We start from the raw sequence: 23439 nt of genomic DNA on the forward strand, positions 1-23439 counted from the left end.
AAGCTAACCAAAACTACCACTGCACTCTCTAATTACTGGATTTTTACAGTGAAGGCGTTAAGGTGTTGAGGTAGAAGAAGGGCTAGAAAGGAAACATTTATTGAGTACACAGCAACTGCTTTTCACATTAGGTCTTCTAATCTTTGTAACAACCTGGTAAGGCTGGTTCCATTTGTATTTTGACAGATGAAGAAAATATAACACAAATCTTAATTTGTCCCAGTTTTATAGCAAGGCAAAGGTGGGATTTGAACCCTAGTATTTTTGACTCCAAAGCCCATGTTTTTTCTACCATAGTATGCCACAATGTGTCTTAGGAAATTCTTGGATTAAGTCTTTAAAGGATCAGGATAAAAACAAAGCATGGCCAGTCTTATTTTAAAACTATGCTGGGGCGCCTGGGTGGCTCAGTCGTTAAGCGTCTGCCTTCGGCTCAGGTCATGATCCCAGGGTCCTGGGATCAAGCCCTGCATCGGGCTCCCTGCTTGGCGGGAAGCCTGCTTCTCCCTCTCCCACTCCCCCTGCTTGTGTTCCCTCTCTCGCTGTCTTTGTCAAATAAATAAATAAAATCTTTAAAAATAAATAAATAAAACTATGCTAGCAAAAAAATCATTCCACCAAGTACTAAAGCATTTTAGGTAGTACTATAACAATCCATTCTTATCCTAACATCTGCTATAATAAAATGGTTGATGTACAAAATTAAAGTACTAAATGTATCTATTAAATCCTTATCCATCTCAATAATCATCAAGAGTAGTGAATTAAATTTCAGTGCTCAGAAATGCGGTGCTGTGCAGATCAACAAATAGAATTAATCAGGGCCTTCCTTAATATATACTCATATTTATGTAAATTAGGAAGTATATCCCCTGGGTGGAAGAATTAGAAGAAGATGGTACCTAGTCCTCCCAGTGGATAAAGCCTGACTGGAGAGTGGAACTTACACTAGATTTCAGTTGCCAGTTGCCCTCCTCATCGAAGGACCTTTGTGCAATGCCCTGACTACATAATTCTACACAGCAGCCATAATGCTAGTGACACCTGTGGCCAATAAATGGGCCCACAGTCCACATTTTAAAGATTAACTATACTGCTAAAATATGCAGTTTGGTATCTGAAGGCACTACCTACTTGATTTTTAATGATCTTATTTAGATAAAAGCAGGAAAACTAACACAGGCAGCATGAAAGATGAGCAGGTATAATGATTAAAAAATATATAAGTTTAAATAAAATGATATCCTCAAGCAGTCTTCCAATTTCACTTACTCACCGGCTGTGTACCCCCAGTACCCTCCAAATCACAATTGGCCATATACAGTCCTCCTTCCACATGAGCCCAAAAAACACAGCCTCAGTGAACAATAAATTCTTTCAAATTAACCAATTTAGTCAACAAGTTGAGGCAGCATATGCCAAATAGAAGATTAGTTTTATCAAGAGGGAGAACCAACCTTTTGTAGGGGTCAAATTGCAAATTAAACAGAATATACTAGCAAATGGCATAGTATGTCAGGCAGGTAAAGGAGAAATATAGCTAGGAAATTTCTTAAAACATCATTACTTAACTTTTTAATTTACACTTAACAAACATATGATGGACTTAGGAAAATTTAGGCAATTCTTCATTAAATCAGGATATGTTCCCCAAACTCATTCATTAATTGGCTATTTAAAATCTACAAGAGTTTCTCATAGAAGCATTCTTATAGTTTGATTCTATTCTATAATATTATATACTGTGAGCTAAATAAGCTTTCAGTGGCTGATCTGGGATCAGCACTTTTTTACAGCACTGTTTCTAGGACAATACGTTTTGAATTTACCAACAGCAGTGAGCTTATTTATTTGCTTCTTGTATATCCTGACCCTTGTTTTCTTTGCTCAAACCTTGCCAACCTTTCAAGAAGGAAGTTCTGCCTAGGTTGGAACTCATTATCAGTCTAAGGGGCTATCTATTCTAGATAAAGAATGGTTTGGAGGACCATAGACAAAGGGGAGTTTTGAGATCCCGCTGATTAACTTCCTGGCTATTTCTAAGGGGCTTTAGTTAATCTTTAGAGTAGAGCTTCATAATTTTGTTAGTATGACAAATTCAAAACAAATATATAGGGGCGCCTGGGTGGCTCAGATGGTTAAGCGTCTGCCTTCAGCTCGGGTCATGATCCCAGGGTCCTAGGATCGAGCCCCATGTCCGGCTCCTGGCTCAGCAGGGAGCCTGCTTCTCCCTCTCCCTCTGCCTCTCCCCCTGCTCAAGCTCTCTCTCTCTGTATCTCTGTGTCTCGAATGAATAAATAAAATCGTTTAAAAAAAAAGAACAATACATAAATAATCATTACAGTGCAATCAACTTCAAAATCAACCACCATTTGAATTATTTATATTTCTGTATTTGTTCATTCATGTGATTTACAGAACTTGAGTATTATAAATATCTTGGGGAGACTAGATACCTAATCCCAAAGAATGTTCAAGACTGTCTAAACCACTAGAGCATAAATAATAGCGAGAAGGAAAAGCAATAAACTTAGAACTGTAGTGATATATGAGCAAAAGTGGCAGAAACTATGGAATAAACATATAAGCAGTTTATGAGAGGCAGTCCGCTATCAAGTTGGAATGAATTGTGTAAGACGGTATTTTATGTAAAGGGATTGTTGACAACAGATCCTAAAATAGGATCCTTTACTTAAATGGCTTCCTATATAATGCCTGTGTCAAATAACTACAAACAACTAAAACCTATCCTCATTATACTTCACTGACACTGCCCAGACTACTGAGAAGAGGTTAAAGTTATATATCCATATACTCACTGCTATAGAAAAGCAGGCATATTATAAAATACACAGCTTACGAACTTTATAATAACTTTTTTTTTTTTTAAAGATTTTATTTATTTATTTGACAGAGAGATAGAGAGCACAAGTAGGCAGAGAGGCAGGCAGAGGGAGAGGGAGAAGCAGGCTCTCCGCGAAGCAGGGAGCCCGATGCAGGGCTCGATCCCAGGACCCTGGGATCATGACCTGAGCCGAAGGCAGCTGATTAACCGACTGAGCCACCCAGGCGCCCCTAATAATAACTTTTTTAGAGGTTCTTGATAGGTCAAAAAAGTTCCATGCTCTTAAAAAAGGCTTGTTTCGGGGCGCCTGGGTGGCTCAGTCGGTTAAGCGTCTGCCTTCGGCTCAGGTCATGATCTCAGGCTCCTGGGATCGAGCCCCACATCGGGCTCCCTGCTCAGCAGGGAGTCTGCTCCCCTCCCTCTCCCTCTATGCTCTTTCTCCCTCTCTCTCTCTCTTTCAAATAAATAAATAAAATCTTTAAAAAAAAAAAAAAGGGCTTGTTTATTCAGATCCAAAGGTAAGTTTGTTTGCCTTAAATTATTTTACACTGATAAAGTGAAAATGTGGAGCTAAATAATATCAATTAGATCATATTTTTAAATGAATGGACTTTTCTTTCTATAAATATAGTAACTCTGAAAAGAAATAAAATGTGTTTTGTTTTTCCCTTAAGAGTAGAGAACTGGGTTGCAAAAGGCAAAAGTAGAAGAGAGTTTCTGCTAAATACCTTTTTGTACCTTTTGAATTTTGAACCGTATAAATATACTATCTATGCTAAAATTAATTATTTAATTAATTAAGTTCCAAGTACAGTATTAAGAACCAGGAGCCCAGGTTATGAATACCAGTTCCTACATGAACTCACTACAAAGCCTGTGCAAATTAGGAACTTTCTGGGCCTCAGTTCCCTCACCGACAAAATGACCACAATGGTTCCTTCCAGGCCAACTGTTTTATAACTTTCAATAAGTACTGAAAACAATGTTTTTCAAAGAGCTTAACTCTGTTAGACAATGCAATTGTACCCAGGGTTACACTCAGAGGCTCACAGTCCTTGTACAATGTATCTGTGCATCAACAGTTACTAAATTTCCATGCAGTTGACAACCCAATCTTCATATATACTATGGCTCTTAAGGATCTGAAATGCTTTGAACAGTTCTTAAGTGGACTAGTTTAAAATTTTTAGTTACTCAAATAAATGCTTGTTAACCCTCAATCCTATACGTTTGACAATAATGGTAAATGTTTCAAGTACAAACTAATACAAAGTCTCATATATTAAAACAAAAGTCTAGAATGTAAGCATCATACTTCTGCCTCCCTATCAGGACTATTAATGGCTTCCCTTATTTAAAACATGAAAGTTAACATAAACTTTGCCTATTAGTTTTGTCTTGTAGATATTTCCAACATTGTTTTAGTGCTTTAAAAATAACATTTTCTGTAAGTAATGTATGTTTCATCGTAGAAAGTTTAAGAAATATGGAAAAGGAAAAACAAGAAAAAGAATTCCATAATCCCACCACCAAAGGTAATAATTACTAACATCTTTGTACAGATAGGCACATTTTATAAAATATGTATTTGCAAAGAGGAGAACTTGTAAATCCTATTTCATAATCTTTTTCTTAACACATTTTAAACTTTCCTCAAATTATTAAACAGTAGTCTATAATATAACCATAATTTCCCCCATTACTATAAGTATAATAGTAAAAAAATCAGTGTTAGAAAAGCATTAGTCACCATCAGCGTTAAGTGCTGATGGCTGCTGTCAGGTTTCTATCCCTACTACTAGAAAGTTGGTTTAGGTGCAAGGCCCCTCTTAACACAAACTAATTTTCCTTCAAAATAAAACCCCTTCAGAAAGGCTTCTGATCCCTGAGTCAAAGATTCTACTAACATATATTAAAATTCTATTATAAATATTACCATTCACCACTTCAGGTTCTTCTGGGCTGCTTTCTTTCTAGCTTGTCTTAGAAAACTAAAATAGTTTTAAGGTGTGGCTTTGTTCTGTTACTTGTTGGCTTGGTCCTATTTAAGTGTTTTAGTATTGAAATTATCTTAAAACTGTAAAGCACCCAGATAGATGTCATTCTGATGAGCACTATGTAAACTGTGAAATAAATATATTTACAGATTTTAATTAGAAGGCAAAACAAACTAAAATGAAAGGAAAAACAATGACGCTGTAGCTATTATACACACAGGTCCTTTTAACTTGGGTTTGGAACTTGCTTTATAAGGTCCATCTTAAGTTACAGACTGTAAGGTAGGACTAAAAAATACAAACTGGACTACTGTAGGGAAAAAAAACAGATTTTAATATTGATTTTACTCAATTTATAAAGTTAAAAAGCAGGGTTTACATTTAAAAGATGAAATCGGCAACAGGTGGCTACTGACTTGTAATTAGTAAAAACTTCTGGCAGAAATATACCACGTAGTAATCACAATGATCTTGGATTGTGAGATGCTACTTAACCTTTGGCAAAAAAAAATAATAATAATAATAATAATAATAATGAAGCAGTATGATACTATGGGGGTTTATAAGAAAGGTCATTATCACAGGCTAAACAGGTCCAATAATATATTCTCCTGGAACATACAAGCATGGGCTTGTCTGTACCCAATCAAAAACACTGGTAGCTTATTTCATACTCATTAAACTCTGCAGTTTTCCCTGACTTGTAAAACAATCTTATTCAAAAGCAACACACCTCAATCCTTTGAAACAAAACGTTTCACTTTGACGAAGATTTCAGATGAGTGACTGCTGCAAAAGTAAGTGTCTAAAGGTGTAAAGTTAATCAGAGTGCAACCCAGGCTTAACCATGGTTAACTGTCAAAGCCACAACTCCCCAAAGACAATCATATGACAGAGCCAGGTTTCAGAAGGCGAGAAGCAATAGCTACTATAATGTCTTTGTCCTATGTGTTCTATGGTATTTCTGTCCATTTAATTAATCTTCAGAGAAGCAATTAACTATATAGACACAGGTTGTGGTGCATTTAAAAACACATTTAAAATAATCTTTGCAGGCAATAAAGATTTGTGTAACAACAATGAGACGTGAATGATACAAAAAAAAAATCACTCAGGAGGATATTAAATGCCTGCATAACTATAATAATGGTGGTTGACATTATTAGAACAAGATATAAATGAATCAAAAGTAATAATATAGATATGTTTTGTAGGATTTGTTTTAAATGTGGAGAGTAAACAAAAAAAAAAGGCAGAAAGTTTTAAGTACCATTTAAAAGGAATTGTTTCTGTCTCTTAAAGTATATCAATTTTCCCATTTTTAATGCTGAGAAATGTCTACTAACCAATCAATAACGATATCCCTAATGCACTCTACCCAAAACTTGTATCAGTCCTCTACTACAATGTTAACCATGCAAAGCCATAAGTTACTCTTAAGATAAAGACTCTACTGTGCTTCCAAAAAGAGTATCCCCAAACTATGTTAAGTTTAAAGACTCCATTAAAAACGGACTCATAAATGAGCAAATCTAATTTTTCAAGTGTTTCCATAATCTTCTCAAGCACAAGAAAAATTAATTCCAAACAAATTAAAATGCTAAGTATTAGATCGTAAAATGGCCATTTATAATAGGTTTTTAAAATATAAAACAGAGTTTAACACATTATCAAATACAGGCATTACCTGGATAGATGGCTTGTTTAAATGACCCAGATTTGAGGTTGTTTGTCTTGGTTCATGTCCTAAGACCATCATATTAGCATTGATCAATCTGAAGGCATCAATAACAACCTGTAAAAATAAGGTGTCAGGTCAATTCTTTTTAAAAAGCAAGTGATGATAGCAAGCAACAGTGGACAGGCATGATCAACTTGCATCTGTTTCTGGCCCATTTCCAGAAAATCATTTAATTATAATATTAATAAAAAAGAGCCTCCTGCTGACTGTGCCATCAGCACACCACCCTCTATCTTGTAATGTAAGGTGACACCAATTATTGCAATTTTCATGAAGCAGTAAAGAAAAATACTAACTTTGCATCTTTATTATTGAAATACATCATTACTAAACTTACACACCAAACAGCCTCCATTGGTGTGCATATGTTTGTCACCTAAATTTTACCTAATCAAAATGAATGACAAAGAGAAACTAAAACTGAAAGTGAGCACAAGCTAAGGGACCACATGTAAAGCCCAGCCCTGTCACATCAATTATACTACCACAGTACTTGAAATGACAACAAAATTACAGCCAGCAAGGCACTTGCTCCACGTATTCTCTTCTAGTCAGATACCTTTTACTTCTTGTGACTATAAAAGACTTTATACCTTGTCTGATGGCCTTAAATATCCAAGCCACTGTCAAGAATAGGAGGCAAACACAAGAAAACCAAGGTCATCTGTGCTTTAAGCCAGGAACATAGTATAGACTGAGATGGCCATAAGTTCATAGTAAAGAAGTAACGATAGGTATCATCTTTTTCTAAGTGTATTCAACATTTCTGTATAAAAAGAGTTCAAATTCTTATATGATACAGTATCATCTGTTAGCTCTTATATATTAATAGAGATTTAACAAGAATCACATATTATCCAAACACCTTTTTCTGTTCATTATCATGGATTTGAAAAGAACTCGTTAAAGCTTTTAAAATGCTGTTAAGTTTTATGTAAAGCGCTGGGACTTTAAGACAGATGCTTCTTTCTGGGAAATTAAATCAATTACCTAGAGAATAAACTCAATACCTCTGTCACATAAAAAAATCTTAAAGCAGGATAATACATTTTTCTAGATTTGCCATAAAAGTGCTTTAACTGAGATTTATTAACATTATAAAAGCTACCATCAACTAGACTTCCCCATTTCCATATAGTTTGAGTACAGCTGAGTAAGTATAGTTTAGTAAGAGGTAGAAAATCAAATTTATTTTCAAGCCAAATGAAACCTAATCAAGTTTTAAAAGTCTGTATTAAGTATGTATACATGTTGTATACTAAAGAACAAGATCTAAAGAAAGAAAAAAAGTCACCCTTTCTAAAAGGCTACCACAAAGGGTCAACAAACAGTACAAAGAATACAAACTTAGACCTAAAGCATTACAAGTGTCCACTCTGGCAGGCCAAAAAAATCAACTTTGAAATTTTGCTTTTATTTCTAACAGTTTGAATTTCCCCAGAGTCCTCTTGCCTCAAAATAAAACCAAGTATTCCCAGAACATACATGATTTAATAGTTTGTGAAAACTCCTTTTTCTTTTTATACAGTAACTGTAATTCAGACTTAACTTTCATATTTATATATAAATAAATATGGCCTGGGTTAATACTTCTTGCTTATACTTACATTTTTTTGTCATTTATTTTCATAAAACAATAATAAAGGTACTAATATCAGACATGCTTTAATCAGATATCATAAATAATTTCAAACACTTGTTTAAAAAATACAGAAGTAAAATTTTCTACTAAAAAGCACCCTAAAATAAAATTAAAATGTAAGCAAAAGGAGAAGTGACCATTTTAATAGATGTACTTAAATAAATGCAGGATTAAGAACAGCCACCATTTAAAGATTGAGGTAAATTTAAGAGTAAAGCATCATTTTGGCCTTATTATTCTTAGAATACTTTGATTCCATTTTAAGATTTCAGTAAAATCTGGGTGCCTGAGTGGCTCAGCTGGGTAAGCGACTGCCTTCGGCTCAAGTCATGATCCCAGGATCCTGGGATGGAGTCCCACATCAGGCTCCCCCTGCTCTGCAGGGAGCCTGCTTCTCCCTCTGCCTCTGCCTGCCACTCCCCCTGCTCGTGCTCTCTCTCTCTAATAAATAAATAAAATCTTAAAAAAAAAAAAAAAAGATTTCAGTAAAATCATTTGTAGGAAAAAAACCAGTCCTACAAAACTATGAAAATTCCATCATATATCACAACAAAATGCCTATATATTGTCTTATACTGAACACTTTCATACTAAAACAGCAGGTAGCTATTTTACATGCAAAAATCTCCATAATATTTCTCTGGAATATTATAAGCAGGTGTGAAACTTCATAAAAAGGAAATGAAATACCAGCTAAGTAGGTATTATGATCAGTTAGAAACCTATCTAAAACAAAAAAATTAAATTCTATTAAAAAATGAGAAAAAATTTAAAAATATACTGTTCAACTAATAAATGATGGCCTATGTGAAATAACATGCTTAGATTGACAATTCCTCAGTAGCGATATGATAGCCAATAGAAAAGAATACTTTAACTACACCAAGATTAAAGGAATTTGCTGCCATTGCTATAGCAACTGTCTTAAGGAAACTAACATGTTCAACAACCTGCAGACCAAAATTAGATTTAGTACGCAATAAAAATATAAATATGGCAATATAGTCTACATTTTAATTTCTGTACAATTTTATAATTGCCTTTTGCACTGTGAGAATAAGTGGGTTCCTCCTTTAGAGCAACCTATCAAAATAGACTCATTAATGTCCAGTGCACTAATGAGCAATGGGTGAAGAAGGTGTTAATTATGCCACAGTAAGATTCAAGAAAAAGCCCTGGTGAGCACTTGGAGGTGTGTATAAGCTGAAGGCGTTTCTCCCATGTTTATGTATTTACAGCATGATGCAACAGAATGACAGTGAAGTGGTCACTCCACAGATAAGAAAGGAAATCTTAGATACAATATACTGCACAAAGAACCCCCAAAGATTAATTAAGGTATGGGGAAGGGGACAGGGGAAAGAATCCATTTCTGAAGCTATATGAATTTCCTAAACAGTTTGTTTTAAAGTATACATACATTAAACCAGTCCAGTTTATAGCTTATAAATCCAAATAGTAATTTAGCCAAAAACTTTGCACAAAAACTACCTCATTAATATGTAGTAACCAAAACTTCCAAACAAAAGTATAAAGAATATTTTCAGGAATGTGATGCTAGACTTTTATAATTTCTTTCCATGCTGAACTCCTATATACCACACTGAATCTCAATCCACCAGCCTGACCATTTAATTTTTTCTGGTACAAGTGCCTTGAGACTTTTCAGAGGTCACTGCAACAGTAGACAGCTTATAACAAAACCATTAGCAGTTTGGCTAGCTTAGGGAAACCTCTTACTTTCCTTTTTTGTTTATTATCACTGCATGAATCTGCAGCATATGATAGTTTATAATTTCTCAGGCTTGTTAAATTCATGTTAAAGGTCTGTTTTCTTGTTGAATAAATTTTGTTCATATAATGCTGCCTATTTCATACACTCAGTCTTTAATAGCACCTTTGGTCTATGCGCAACTCACAGATCAAAACAGAGGACTAAAATAGGGGTTGATGATGCTATTTACATGTGTGATTCCTGCTGTCTTCTTGTTAGTAGCTTTAATATAATAGAAGACCTTGTCTGTTTTGTAATTAACACATCTTTACTGGAGAGATATTTGGAAGTGATTGCTGTGAATATACTGGTTAGTAAAATAAACACAATCACACACCACTTTCTGTTATCAGACAAATTTGTGAATTGTACACATTATACTCCAGATCAACAAACTGTGATATAACAGCCAAGTAGAAGACACATATTTATATAACCCTTTATTTTTCTGAAAATATGTATTCACTCTGACCTTGCAAATATAATTAGCTTGTGGGATGTGCAGATTTCAGTACCATGGTTGCTTTACTAATTGCAACTCTTGGAAATAGATACTAAATATTTGGAAGCTGCCAATACAAAATAAAAACTGCATCTTTTTTGTACATCTGTCTTAGCTTATAAAAGCAAAATAGTTTTAAAAACAATACTGTGTTCCATATTTATTCCAAGCACACCCAAGGGTCAAGAACCTATCATTTCATTTTAATAACGAATCTGGTTTAGGACTCAAAACTGCAATTATTTTCAAATTCAGTTTAATCCATAATTTTTTTGGCTTCTTTCATGCGTATAGTACAGTTTACCCAATATGCTATTTATTTTCAAATTCATATTTTCATATCAACTGCTAGGTCACTGAGAGACTAGACTAAATTTCTAAAACATCAATCTAGGTTTCCCAATTTTTCCATTCAAAGGAGGCTATATTGTAAAGCTCCTAAAATTACTTTAATACAAAGGTGTTAGAAAGAAAAATGCATACACACTTTTGGCAGTAGTTACTATAATTATCATCTCTCCATCTCTCTCTCTCTCTTAATAGTAGCTGCCTCTGGCATTTCCAACTGCACTTATATTGAAGTCAATGACTATGGAAAGTGCTTAGAAATAAAATGAACTGAAATAATTTTTTTAACAAAGCTTGAAAGAAAAATTTTAAGACCTCAAAATCAATTTCAAATATCAAAAAAAGAAAAAAGTTGTAATTCAGTTACCAGGTGTTACATATTTAAAAACATAAAGTCTCTAAATGACTATAAAAAATGTTAGGTGTAGAAAGAAAAGCAGCACTCCATATCAAATACCCTTTATCACCTAGAAATGACCTATTATCAACTGCTTAGGTTGTTTCTAGATTCTTTAAAAATTAAGGGTGCATGTGACCTGGGAAGTACTGCTGGGGTTTGTGACCTTTTCGTTACTTCTGCTGCCATGCACTGCCAAGCATCTATAAGAGAAAAACATCTTCTGTCTCTTGTAAGCCCACAGCATAAAAAATTCAAAGAAATCTTACTTTTTATGCCATTTCCAATGAAAAGCACTAAGAACTAAAACTGACTCATGCCAAATGCATATCACTGAATTGCTGTGATTTCTTAGTCTCAAGTTTGCAACACGGAAATTATTTATAAAATGTCAATTTTAGCTCTGGAAAAGAAATTCCTATGTGTATGTACATTTTCTTTCTTCATCCTTGGAGAACTGCTTACTGTAGCTAGAGATCTGTAGTACAACTTCAATATACTGGGAGAGAAGGGGGATGGGGTGTAACTAGCATAATGTACTTTTTTTGACAAGTGAAGACATGCATCAAAATTCAAACAGTAAAGCCGCAAGTTCTGAACATGTATGCCTTAATGAAAACAAATGGATCTTTAGAAACTAGTATGGCAAAAGGTAATTAGACATTTTCAGATTCATAAAACTTTATAAAAAGAACATAGTTAAATCATAAAGTTCAGCAGAATTTTTTAGGGTATGCATGTAGTCAGTCTGGTAATAGGTACTTAAATGCTTGAGACACTGGAGCCAGAATCCTGCCTAAGTTACAATTCTGGTTCTACCACTGGCTAGCTCAGCAATCCAGGATAAGTTATTTACGCTCTCAATGTCTCCATTTGCTCATGAATGACACCTCACAAAGTTGGTGATAAGATTAAATAAAGTACATGTATACCTGCCACTGTAGTTCTCAGTGTTATTAACGGTGGCAGTCACAGAGTTGCCCAGCTCAGACCTCCGTTCAACAGAAGCTGCTGCAGAGAGCATAGCTGACTCACCACCTCCACATGCTAGACCTTTGGATCTTCTGGGAGTTCACCCCAGGTCATGTTTCCCTCGGGCTACTCCCAGGTAATGACTGGGCAAAGTGGGGGTACTAGAAACTAGCCATTCCTGCCAAACAGAGAAAGGATTCCTCTAAAGGGCAACTTTGTCTCAAGGACTCCCCATCAGTCTGGCTGAAACTTTCTCAGAAACATACTGTATAGTCTGATACTGTTCCTACCTTCCCAATTCTACCAAATTCCCAATTCTACCTTCCCTTTCTCCTTCCACAGGGTCACACCTGTACTGCTGTCCCCTTTATCCATCACAGGTATTTACCCAAATAAATCTCTTGCACAGCTAATCCCATTTGGAACCTGCTTCTTGGAGCACCCCAACTGATCTGGTAAACAGCAGAGTACTGTTACTGCAAGAGTGTTAAAGTTAGAAAAAAGCGACTCCCAAAACCACATATCCAGACACTCAACATATGAAAACATCAATAGAAAATTAGGGAGGGAGCACCTGGCTGGCTCAGTCGGAAGACCATGCAACTCTTAATCTTGGGGTTGTGAGTTCAAGCCCCACGCTGGGGATAGAGATTACTTACCTAGCCTATATAAAATGAGCAAGTGACTTCAGATTCCTTTCTGGTACACAAACTAAAGCAAAACAGTTGGTATGCTTATTGACAGTTCCCCAAAAAGGAAAGAAGGAAACTTTTAGAAACTAAAAGCTAGAGCTCAACCATGTTAACAAGGTGGTAAGGCAGCTGGATAAGGGGAATAAAGGACTTACATACACTGCTTGTGCTTTAACATCATCTTCAAAAAAAATACAAATATAACCTTCAAACTACCATCTCTCAGTAGGCAAGGTCATTTTTGCAAGAAAAATATGTAAAAGTTAATACTTGGTTGTGTATCACTTATATATATTTACTGAGCTTATTAATTATTGTACAGAAATTATCTTGTGTAAGCCTCTGAACAACCAAGAGGCAGGTATTAATATTCATAATTTATGGATGAGAAAATGGAGGCTCAGAGAACTTGGATAAATTAAATGAGATGACACAACCAGCAAAGTGATACCACTGATTTGTACATACACAGCATGCCAAAGCTAGTACTCTTCATCACCAAGCTATTTGATGTAACACTTTCTCCTAACACAAAAGCAAGAAAAGACTACTATTAGATTCAGTTACTTGACAGCAAGGTTTGCGTCTTATTTGCCATCAAATATCCATTCCCCAGCAGAGTACCTGGCACACGTAATGTTACAGAATAAATATCTATTAAATCAAGAGCTCCAAAGAAAGCATTTTATATAAAGTTTTACCATTCATGTTTATTTTTCCTTCAAAAAGGGGTGGGGCATTTGTTTTCTATAAAAATCTAATAACTAGCTTTACAAAATATATACTTACCATTTCTTTATCACTGATCAGTTCTGAATTCATAAAATACTTACCCATTGCATACTGAACTGAAAAACCCCAAACATCACAAAGCACTGATCTCTGTTTAGTCTAGAATAAAAACTTAATCCAGTAAAGCAATTTGAAATGTAAAAAGTGGCAGTGGGTATCTATTAATCAGCTTACTAGTCGTCTAAGAATAATCATTGAGGAATCAACTATGACCTACAAGAATATCTAGCACAATAATCAATCCTAACTTATTTAGGAAATTACAATGATAAGAACATATTAAACTTATTAAAATATATGGGCTATGGAAAGGCTTCTTATACAATGTCACAGTTCGCATTTGCTGGTACAATACTGGCATTAACAACAAGGAGTAGATCTTGTTTTTATGTCTCCAGTGTATGCCTGTGACACAGTAGTGATCAGTAAGTATCTGGGGAATGATCAAGCATCATTAGATTGGGGAAAGAAAAGTATTTCCGAATCAAAAGTCAATAATATTTTTATAGGTAATGGGAAGAGTTTTAAAGGTTTTCCTTTATCTTTACTGAAACAGCTTAATTTGAACTAATTTGAAACAGATTTATATCACTCAAAATACATAGCAAGTACTAAACAATAATAAAATAGCTCAAAGACTACATTATTAACACAGAAACTATAAATTAAAAGAACGATAGTTCTATATAAAATTTATGTTTCTTAGAACTTTAAACATAAAATTGCTTTAACATTCCTAGCTGACAATTTCTGATAATAAGAGTGTAAAACAGGAAGCAAACAAAAGATAATATAGTAACTAAACTTGTTCCAAGAGTTGGATGGGTATGCTCACAGAGCTATATTAGGAGTGGAAATAGAATTTTTATGTGTCCTATTTTCTATTTTTCTCTTGCAATCTGGAAAACTAGATGAAGAAAAGGTGTGTGTATGTGTATACAATTTGAGAGTAGGACTATCCAGCCCTAACTGACCCTTATGGGATACTGATCAAAAGAAAATCTTATGGACAACAGGTATTCTAAATATCTTTCACTACCTTAGATACCACCCTGAACTCTCCCAGTCTTGTCTGATCTCGGAAGCTAAGCAGGGTGGGGCCTGGTTAGTACCTGGATGGGAGACATTAATCACCTCAAAGGCCAGAATTTTAATGTATGTATTTTTCTCTCCATCAGCATGTCCTAGAGAAATATGTTAGAAAAATAGTAAGTGTTCAGTAAAAAAAAAAAAAAAAAATCAGCTGATTCAGAAGAGTATTCTTAAATTAGGAGGTACAAAATACAAGGGAAAGTTTTCATTTCTTTTGTAGTCATCACCCTTACCTTCTTAAAGTGAGCAACACAGTTACAGACTTGTTCTTAATAAAATTCTCAGAAATATTCATATTCTAGGGACACCTGGGTGGCTCAGTCATTAAGCATCTGCCTTCGGCTCAGGTCATGATCCCAGGGTCCTGGGATCAAGCCCTGCATCGGGCTCCCTGCTCGGCGGGAAGCCTGCTTCTCCCTCTCCCACTCCCCCTGCTGGTGTTCCCTCTCTCGCTGTGACTCTGTCAAATGAATAAATAAAATCTTAAAAAAAAAAAAAAAAAAAAAGAAATATTCATATTCTATATTTTAAAATATGCTAGTTGTTAATGTATTTAATAGCAATTAATTTATTTTTAAAAAATATTTTATTTATTTGAGATACAGAGTGAGAGCGCGCACAAGCCAGGAGACAGAGGGAGAGGGAGAAACGGGCTCCCCACTGAGCAGGGAGCCCGGCGCAGGGTCCTGGGATCATGACCTGAGCCAAAGGCAGATGCTTAACTGACTGAACCACTCAGGTGCCCCTAAGTAGCAATTAATTTAATCTTGAGAATAAAATGTTTATTGCACATCTCCTATATGGCACAGGCACTCTACTCACGACGTATCACTTCATAATACCAGGAAATAGGTACTAAAAGCCCTGTTTTATAGATGAGAAAACTGAAGCTCAAGATTAGATAACTTGCTCAAAGTCATACTATAAGAAGAGATAAAGAGATAAGAAGGGGATTCGACTGCAGCCCTGATCCCAAAGCCTGTGCTCTTCATTCCTCTATGCCCTGCCTTTATGATATGTATTTTTTAACAATAAGAAGGAAAAGCTAAAACAAAACTATTTTTGAGTAGTTTATAAAATCTCCACCACCTTAAAGCTTCTAATACAAAACTTTTGGATAAGTAAAATATTTGCCCCCCATTTACCCTGAAAAAGATAAAATCTTACAAATCTCTGGAAAGGTAAACTCTCGTAATATTCATTCCCTAATCCTTTCCTCCTATATTTGCATTTACTTTTCAAAGCCCCATTTTTTTATAAAATGCTGAATAAAGACAACAATAACAACATCAAAAACTACTCATTTTAGATTCTAAAATATCTGTGAAAAAAGCATGAACAAAGAGGTAAGTAAGTATACCACCTGGAATAGAATTATTTCTACATTCTTCTCCAGAAGGACAAACTTCTCTTTTCTGAGTGATGTCCTGCCTGCCTATCAAAGCTCAGTCCAAGCTTCACTTACTTTGTGCAGCCATACCAATTTCTCTCTTCTTCCAATTTGCATTTACTATGTTTGCTACACAATTACTACTTTATTGCAAATTGGCACATACAAGGTTCTGAATAAGTATTTGTTGAATTATTTCTCTAGCAACCAATTTAATACTTAGTTATAGAAACAAAGCAGTATCAGTGGTAATTTGTATTCTATCAATATGCAATGCAGGATTATCAGCATATAATTGGCAAGATGTTATCTGGCTCACTAGATACATGTTATCTGGCATCCACTAAATGTATATGACTTAACTTCTCAAAATGACAAAGACTGGCTTTTTATCTATTTTATATACCAGAATCATTAGCACACAGTCTCAAAATGACAAAGACTGGCTTTTTATCTATTTTATATACCAGAATCATTAGCACACAGAAACATGAAATGTACTTAAGAAATACCTGCTGATAAGTTATTTCTGACCAGACTGAATAAAAATTTCTCAAGAAAATTCAACCAGTGTGAAGATTTATATGGACTGAAGGGTTATTAGTGATTTTTTTCTTTTAATGTTTTCAAAATAGAGAACAAACACGAAGATTGTTATCAGTTAGCAGGTAACATATGACCATTTTACTGACAGGAATTGTGATAAGAAAATGGGTTCTCAAAAGGAGTAATAGTTGCATGGTAGTTTTATGACTTTGCACAAAGTCATCATTCTTTTTGCCCTAAAGAAGTATAATCATATTATAAGCTAAATTAACTTCTAAATCTGCTGCTGGATCAAGTCCAGCTGTGGGCTGAATAAACAAGATAAAAAACTTAAGCAAGAGGCTGCAACTTTTCTACTTAAGAACTGAAGCTTAAAATATTTGAATATGTGTATTTTACAAATAAACTAAAACAAAATTTTAAAAACTATTTCACTGACAAGTTTAGAGTCAAGCTCATCAGTAATTTCTATAGCTTACTCTCCATTTAAATTATACATGTTTGTAATTTTCCACCTTTTAAACATTTTTTACATTTACAGGACATTTTTTAACATTTTTTAACATTTACAGGATTATATAATATACAGAGTGCTTTGGATTCTTTATCATATAGTATATTTTATTATTTATGTAGGTCTCAACGTTTGGTCCTAGGGATGTCACAAAAGCTGACAGGAATGAGTCTGTCTAAATTGTTTTTTAAAATTAATACAACAAATACTGTATGAGGAAAATCAATTAATACATAGTAACTACTATAAATAGTACAGTGAACTATTGAGAACTTAGATAAAAAGTGTAGCCCCTTACCCTGACTTACACTGAAGGGAATGGTATCTATCCATATAAGAGAAAGTTTTGCAATGACCTCTGGTACTCATTTTCCAATCCTGAGTTACTCTAATTACATAGTTCGTAATTGTCTAATATTAAAGAGCCAGTAAAACAGCTTGAGCTCTGAAATTTTATAGACCTGATTTGTATCCTTGTTCTGCTGCTTAATAATGCTATAATTTTGGGCAAAGTAATCTCTTTGACCCTAATTTTTTTTTACCATTTCATTGATAAAATGGAGTAATAATGGAATCTCCAGAATTACTAAAGAATACATGAGACAAGTTGAAATATTTATCACCACAATACCTGGCACACAGCAGTAATTCCATAAAGATACAATCAAGTCACTATAAAAGGAAATCAAACATTATGAATTAATGAGATTCTAAAGATTCAGTGCTTACCTAATCACTCAAAAATCGATAATATTGGGATTTATAAAAATGAAAATATAAAATTTACAGGGAAGAGGTATTAAGTGAACAGAGTCTCAACTTGAGTAATTTACATATAGATTGTCATTTTAACTCTTGATCTAATCATTGTCTTACTAAATATTTTGACAGCTCTGATAAATCACATTCAGGGAAGGGGGAGGGAGAATCCTATGCTATTATTCATTTTTTGAAAGCTTATATTCTTGATTTACTAGCATTTAATTTGGCTCACAGTTTTGAGAGGTCTTGACACTAAAATAACCATAAATTATAACCAAACTCAGACATCCTATAGATGAAGTTACATTATTGAGAAAGAACTGGATCCTTATTTCAGGTCATGAAATTGTATGAATCTACATGTTAGGTACAAGAAGTGATGTGAATCATCAGTGACAAGTATTTATACTTAATTTTTCAAAAACATTTTTTCATGACACATAAACCTAGACAGTGATACCTATGATTTTATAAAGTAATTTTAGATATCTTATTTTGAAAAAATAACTACATTTTACCACATGACAACAGTCATGTCATACAAATATATTTTTAAATGAATTTCATTCTTTTAACATGAATTATGATTAATTCGAAATAATGCAAATTCCAGTTATATAATATAAATTAAAACTGGCATTTAAGACACTATAAATAACTAAAAATACACATTTATTTATATTCTGTTTTGAGAATGTCTTCTTTCATTGTATTTAAGTTTATATTTTCCTTTTCAAAGCGGCCATCACAAGTCAAGTATCATAAAAAGTCAGATACACTAATATTACAAAATAGAACTCTAATTATGTTAAACATTAAGCTTCAATTATTTTTTGTAAATATTGTGGATAGACTTAATCAAATAATTCTGTTATATTTCTAAAATGATAATTATTACTTAAATGAGTTAATGTGAGTTATTAAAAAGATACCTTAATTATCAGGAATTAAATTTAAGAAGTATTATACTGTACTTTAATTCATAAAACTAACAAGAGTCAAGGATTTTCAATTCTTTTTATCTGTACAGTTAAGTAACAATATACTTAGTTAAAAAAAGTAAACTGAAATATAGGTATACAGCAAGCATCAGAAGTAATCCATTCTGAACTGCCTAGTATATTGGTTTCTATTATTATTGTTTTTGTGGCTAGATTCCACCTCTGAAAAGCTAAATCACATCTAATAGGATCATGATTTAGAGAAGGCCTCAATTTTTACTCATCATAATAATATGATGTCAGAAAGTGTTCAACTTCAAATCATGACATAAAAACTCCATGTTTAACAGCCATATTTAGTTTGTTTGAGCTGGTGAGCAGATGTAAATGTAATCTGCAATACTAGCAAACTCCAGGTCTGATAGATAGCAAGCTAATATTTGTTTTTAAGTGCTCTAAAAATTATTTGTAAAAGCTGCATAAAAAGGATTTCATAAATGCATTGTGATTCTATTTTAACAATTATTCTACACTACAATGGAAGTACATGCTCAAACAAGACACCTCAGCAGTATTTTAAAGCAGTAACCACCTAGCCAATTTCTGTATGTTCTGTAGTTTTTCTAATCCACTCTCCCTGTGGTTGAGCAAAATCGAATTGCCTCTCACATTTGCAGACAGCTCTGTGAAGGTGATAATAGAGCTGCTCCCTGCTGTCATGAGGCAGGAAATAGGAAAATGGCATATGGGGCTAGAAAGAAAGAAATAAAAAAAAGAAAGAGAGAGAGAGAGAACGAAGGGGGAAAAAAAAAAGAACTAAACAAGAACAAAAGATTTCAACAAAGAACAACTATAACCCAATATGCTTTGCAAGTTAATCTCTTTTCATAATCACTTAGCATATTTAATCATTCATCTGTGTCCTCACTCCAAAAATGCAAATGGCTGATACCAAGTCTTTGGGTCAAGTTTTCATTGTTTAAAATATTTGGAACATCCAACTCCAGAATATGTCCTGCACAATGTATGCAAAACAGAGTGTCTTTAACTAGATACATAAAATGTTGTGCCAATCCCAAATTCACCATTTTAAAGTAAAGGAAGGTAGAACAATGTTTATTAAAATATTAATAAAATGTATACAGCAGGCTTTTAGTATGGTTTCACATTTCTAAATCTATGAAATACAAATTTAAAAATAAACATTTATGATTAGACAATAGCTGATTAAAGTAGAAACAAATCTCTAAGTGGTTATTTTGCTAATCATACCAAGACAACACATTTTTCAACTTGTACAGGTTTTTTTGTTTAAGTACACAGACAAGGTTTTTTTGTGTAAGAATCCTGCTTTAAACAAAAGAAATTTTAATTTAATGTATCTGTAAACAGAATGTGGCAGTAGATGCTAATAAAGATAGAATCTACTCTACCTTTCCTTTTACACTCTGAATGGGGTCCACAACCACTGCCACAGCTCTCTCCGACAAGGCTTCAAAGCTCTGCTGAGTGTTGATATCCACACCAGAAAGCCAACAACCAAAGCCAGGGTGACTGTGATACCAACCAACAACCATCTCAGGCCTGAAACAAAGAGGGCATTCAGCGGTTCAGAACAGAACAAGTAATACACGTTTATGATATGAAAAGAAACAACACACTAACAGGGTATAAATTAAGAAGAGATGAAAAACACACAGGTGTGAAAAAAGCACCATTAGAAACACTGAAATCATACACCATATTATCCAGAAAACATGGAAATGAATAAGCATGACAAAGGAGTGCTATCATTAAGAGATGCACATTAGCAGTGGTAGATAAGGCTTTCAGTTTTTCACCTTGTTACCACACTTTCTCTGAGCCAGTTTTACCCTTTCAGCATTCAAGTAAATATCTACTCTTTAACTCCTTAGGTCTGGGAGTTGGATTTTCCAGGCAGAGTACATTTTTAACAATGGACACCAGGATCCACTGTTGTGAAAGGATTAAATATCAATTAAACCAGCAGTAGAACTAGGAACTCAGTCAAAAACCAATTTGCACTGTTCTGCTCAGCTGCTGAGCCTTTTGCTAACATTAATTTTGAAGTTTCTTCCACAGTAGAAGAATTTGAGCAAGAGAATGACAACTATTGAGATTTAATCTGGGGGGGGGGGGCTTGAAGAATATTTGAATTCTACTTTCTCTCTCTTTAAAAATCACATGCCTAATATAATTAAATATTCAGAATCTTATTCAGTTCCAATACCTGGAACATACAAGCTCTTTCAATTATAAGTGACTAGAAAGTAACTCCATATGCTAAACAGGGAAGCTACAGCCCAAGCTTACTATGTGATGGTTGAGAATTTTAACATGAGACAGTTTTCTCATTGGCAAATTTCTCTGATTCGAGAAGAAAGAGATACTAGGTAGGTGATACATAGTATTGAGAGTGATACTTTTATATTAACTACATGGCTTTTTTTTCCTAGGTACGATATTCATAAACATCCAGATTTTTGAAATACATCTCTAAAAATATTTCCCATTATTTCTTTATAGAATCAGTTAAAATACTTACCTTCCTGTCTGCTTCAACATATCTAACATTTTGGCTTGGAATACTGGATCAACTGCCTCCACACTGACACCCTGGTTTAGATAGAAACATAATTAGCTTTTAGAACTATGAAAAAAGACCCACAAACATTTATTCACTCTAAATGAACAAAAAACTACCCCAAAACCCCCTATACATATTATTTTGGGATACCAAAATAATTTTATAGGTTTGGATATTCATAATTGATTCCCACTTATATCATTAATTATAAGCCATACTTTAATAAAACTTCTAAAACTGCCAAGTACCAAACTGCCGTTAGCTAATGAATTAAGACAGTTTTCAGGATCCTTTAAGAGCTTATGGCCATGGCTACGTATATGTACACACGCATTCGAACACACACACGAACACACACACACACACACACACTACCAGAAATACCAAATAATTGAACCATTTTTGTTTAGACCTATCTTGGCAAGCATACTTTCAAATGCCATCTCTGATACCTGATAGGCACTATGTCCCTTCCATCACATCCAAAGCTTTTCAGCTATTATAATAATCAACAACCTGAAGTCTTCTTTTTCCTCGGTAATATAAATACTTTGAAGAATGAAGATTCTCTCTCTCCTGGGCGTCTGGGTGGCTCAGTTGGTTAAGTGTCTGCCTTCGGCTCAGGTCATGATCCCGGAGTCCCGGGATCGAGCCCCGCATCGGGCTCCCTGATCAGCTGGGAGTCTGCTTCTCTCTTTCCCTCTGCTCCTCCCCCTGCTCATGCTCTATCTCTCGCTCACTCTCTCAAATAAATAAATCTTAAAAAAAAAAAGATTCTCTCCCCCCCCATTCCCCATTAGAGACAATCTACAACCAAGTCTTTTAAATGTTGCATTATCTTGCTACTTCAACCAAAAAATTTTAGAACATGGAAGAATTAAAGGCATTCATGTCGTCTCTCCAGTGACAGATCACTGCCATTTTAACTCCTACAAGGCTTTCTTCTAATCAGGAATTTAATTCTAATCTATCCCAATACACCAGTTAACATCAGCACTTCCTTCCCACCAAAACAAACAATATCTGAATTCCAATTGAGAAAGCATCCTCAAGAACAGGGGTATACAATCTGTTGCTATAGGTTTTTTACATTTTTAAAGTGTTAAAAAAAAAAAAAAAACACAAGAATATGAGACAGAAACATACATCTTTACAGAAAGTTAGCTAACTCCTGGGCCAAAAAACCACCTTTCTAATCCACTACACAGAATGAACACGAAGATAAAAATCTTCTATTTCATATTGTCAAACAAGCATTTACAAGGAAATAATGATATTAAAGCTTAAGAACTCCTTATTATAATTGATAAGGACCACATGTAATAGAAATACTAGTTAACTTTATTATATTTTTCATATTCTGACATGAAAAGATAAATATAGGTAAAAATAGCCTAAGATATAAAAATACAGCCTAAGATATAAATCTAAATCTTTAGTTAATACGTAGCATATTGCTCTATATCCAAATGTACAAAATAAATACAATGGATAGCCAGATGGACAAAATCAGCAGATCTAAATTAGTTTACCTCAATAAACTAGTCCATTTGGAGAAAAATTTGCATATTTTTCTATATTTTGCATTATTAACAAATACACTGCAATCTGTAGTAACTACTCTATTTAAAATGCTGGGGCCTCTCTTTCTTCCTCTAAAATAAATAATAATAAATAAATAAACCTTAAAAAAATGGGGCGTTTGGGCAGCTCAGTCGGTTAAGCATCTGACTTGTGATTTAGGCTCAGGCCATGATCTCATGGGTCCTGGGATCAAGCCCCACGTTGGGCTCTATGCTCAGCGGGGAGTCTGCTTGAGATTCTCTCTCTCCCCCTCTCCTTCTGCCCCTCCCCCAACTCGCACACACGCGCTCGCTCGCTCTC

General features: G+C 34.3%; 1 protein-coding gene across 1 annotated transcript in view; it reads right to left on the minus strand.

Annotated features, from left to right (window-relative positions):
- Positions 1-23439, minus strand: part of PSMD14 (proteasome 26S subunit, non-ATPase 14) — a 103493-nt gene that overhangs the window by 18954 nt on the left and 61100 nt on the right. The window contains exons 6-8 of the mRNA XM_032409515.1: positions 21514-21584; positions 20381-20531; positions 6530-6637 (exon numbers count right to left, since the gene is read on the minus strand). Coding sequence (XP_032265406.1) covers positions 6530-6637; positions 20381-20531; positions 21514-21584 — 330 coding nt within the window. The remainder of the gene's footprint in view (positions 1-6529; positions 6638-20380; positions 20532-21513; positions 21585-23439) is intronic.

The sequence above is a fragment of the Phoca vitulina genome, unplaced genomic scaffold, assembly GCF_004348235.1.
Source record: "Phoca vitulina isolate PV1807 unplaced genomic scaffold, GSC_HSeal_1.0 scaffold1, whole genome shotgun sequence".
NCBI lineage: Eukaryota > Metazoa > Chordata > Mammalia > Carnivora > Phocidae > Phoca > Phoca vitulina.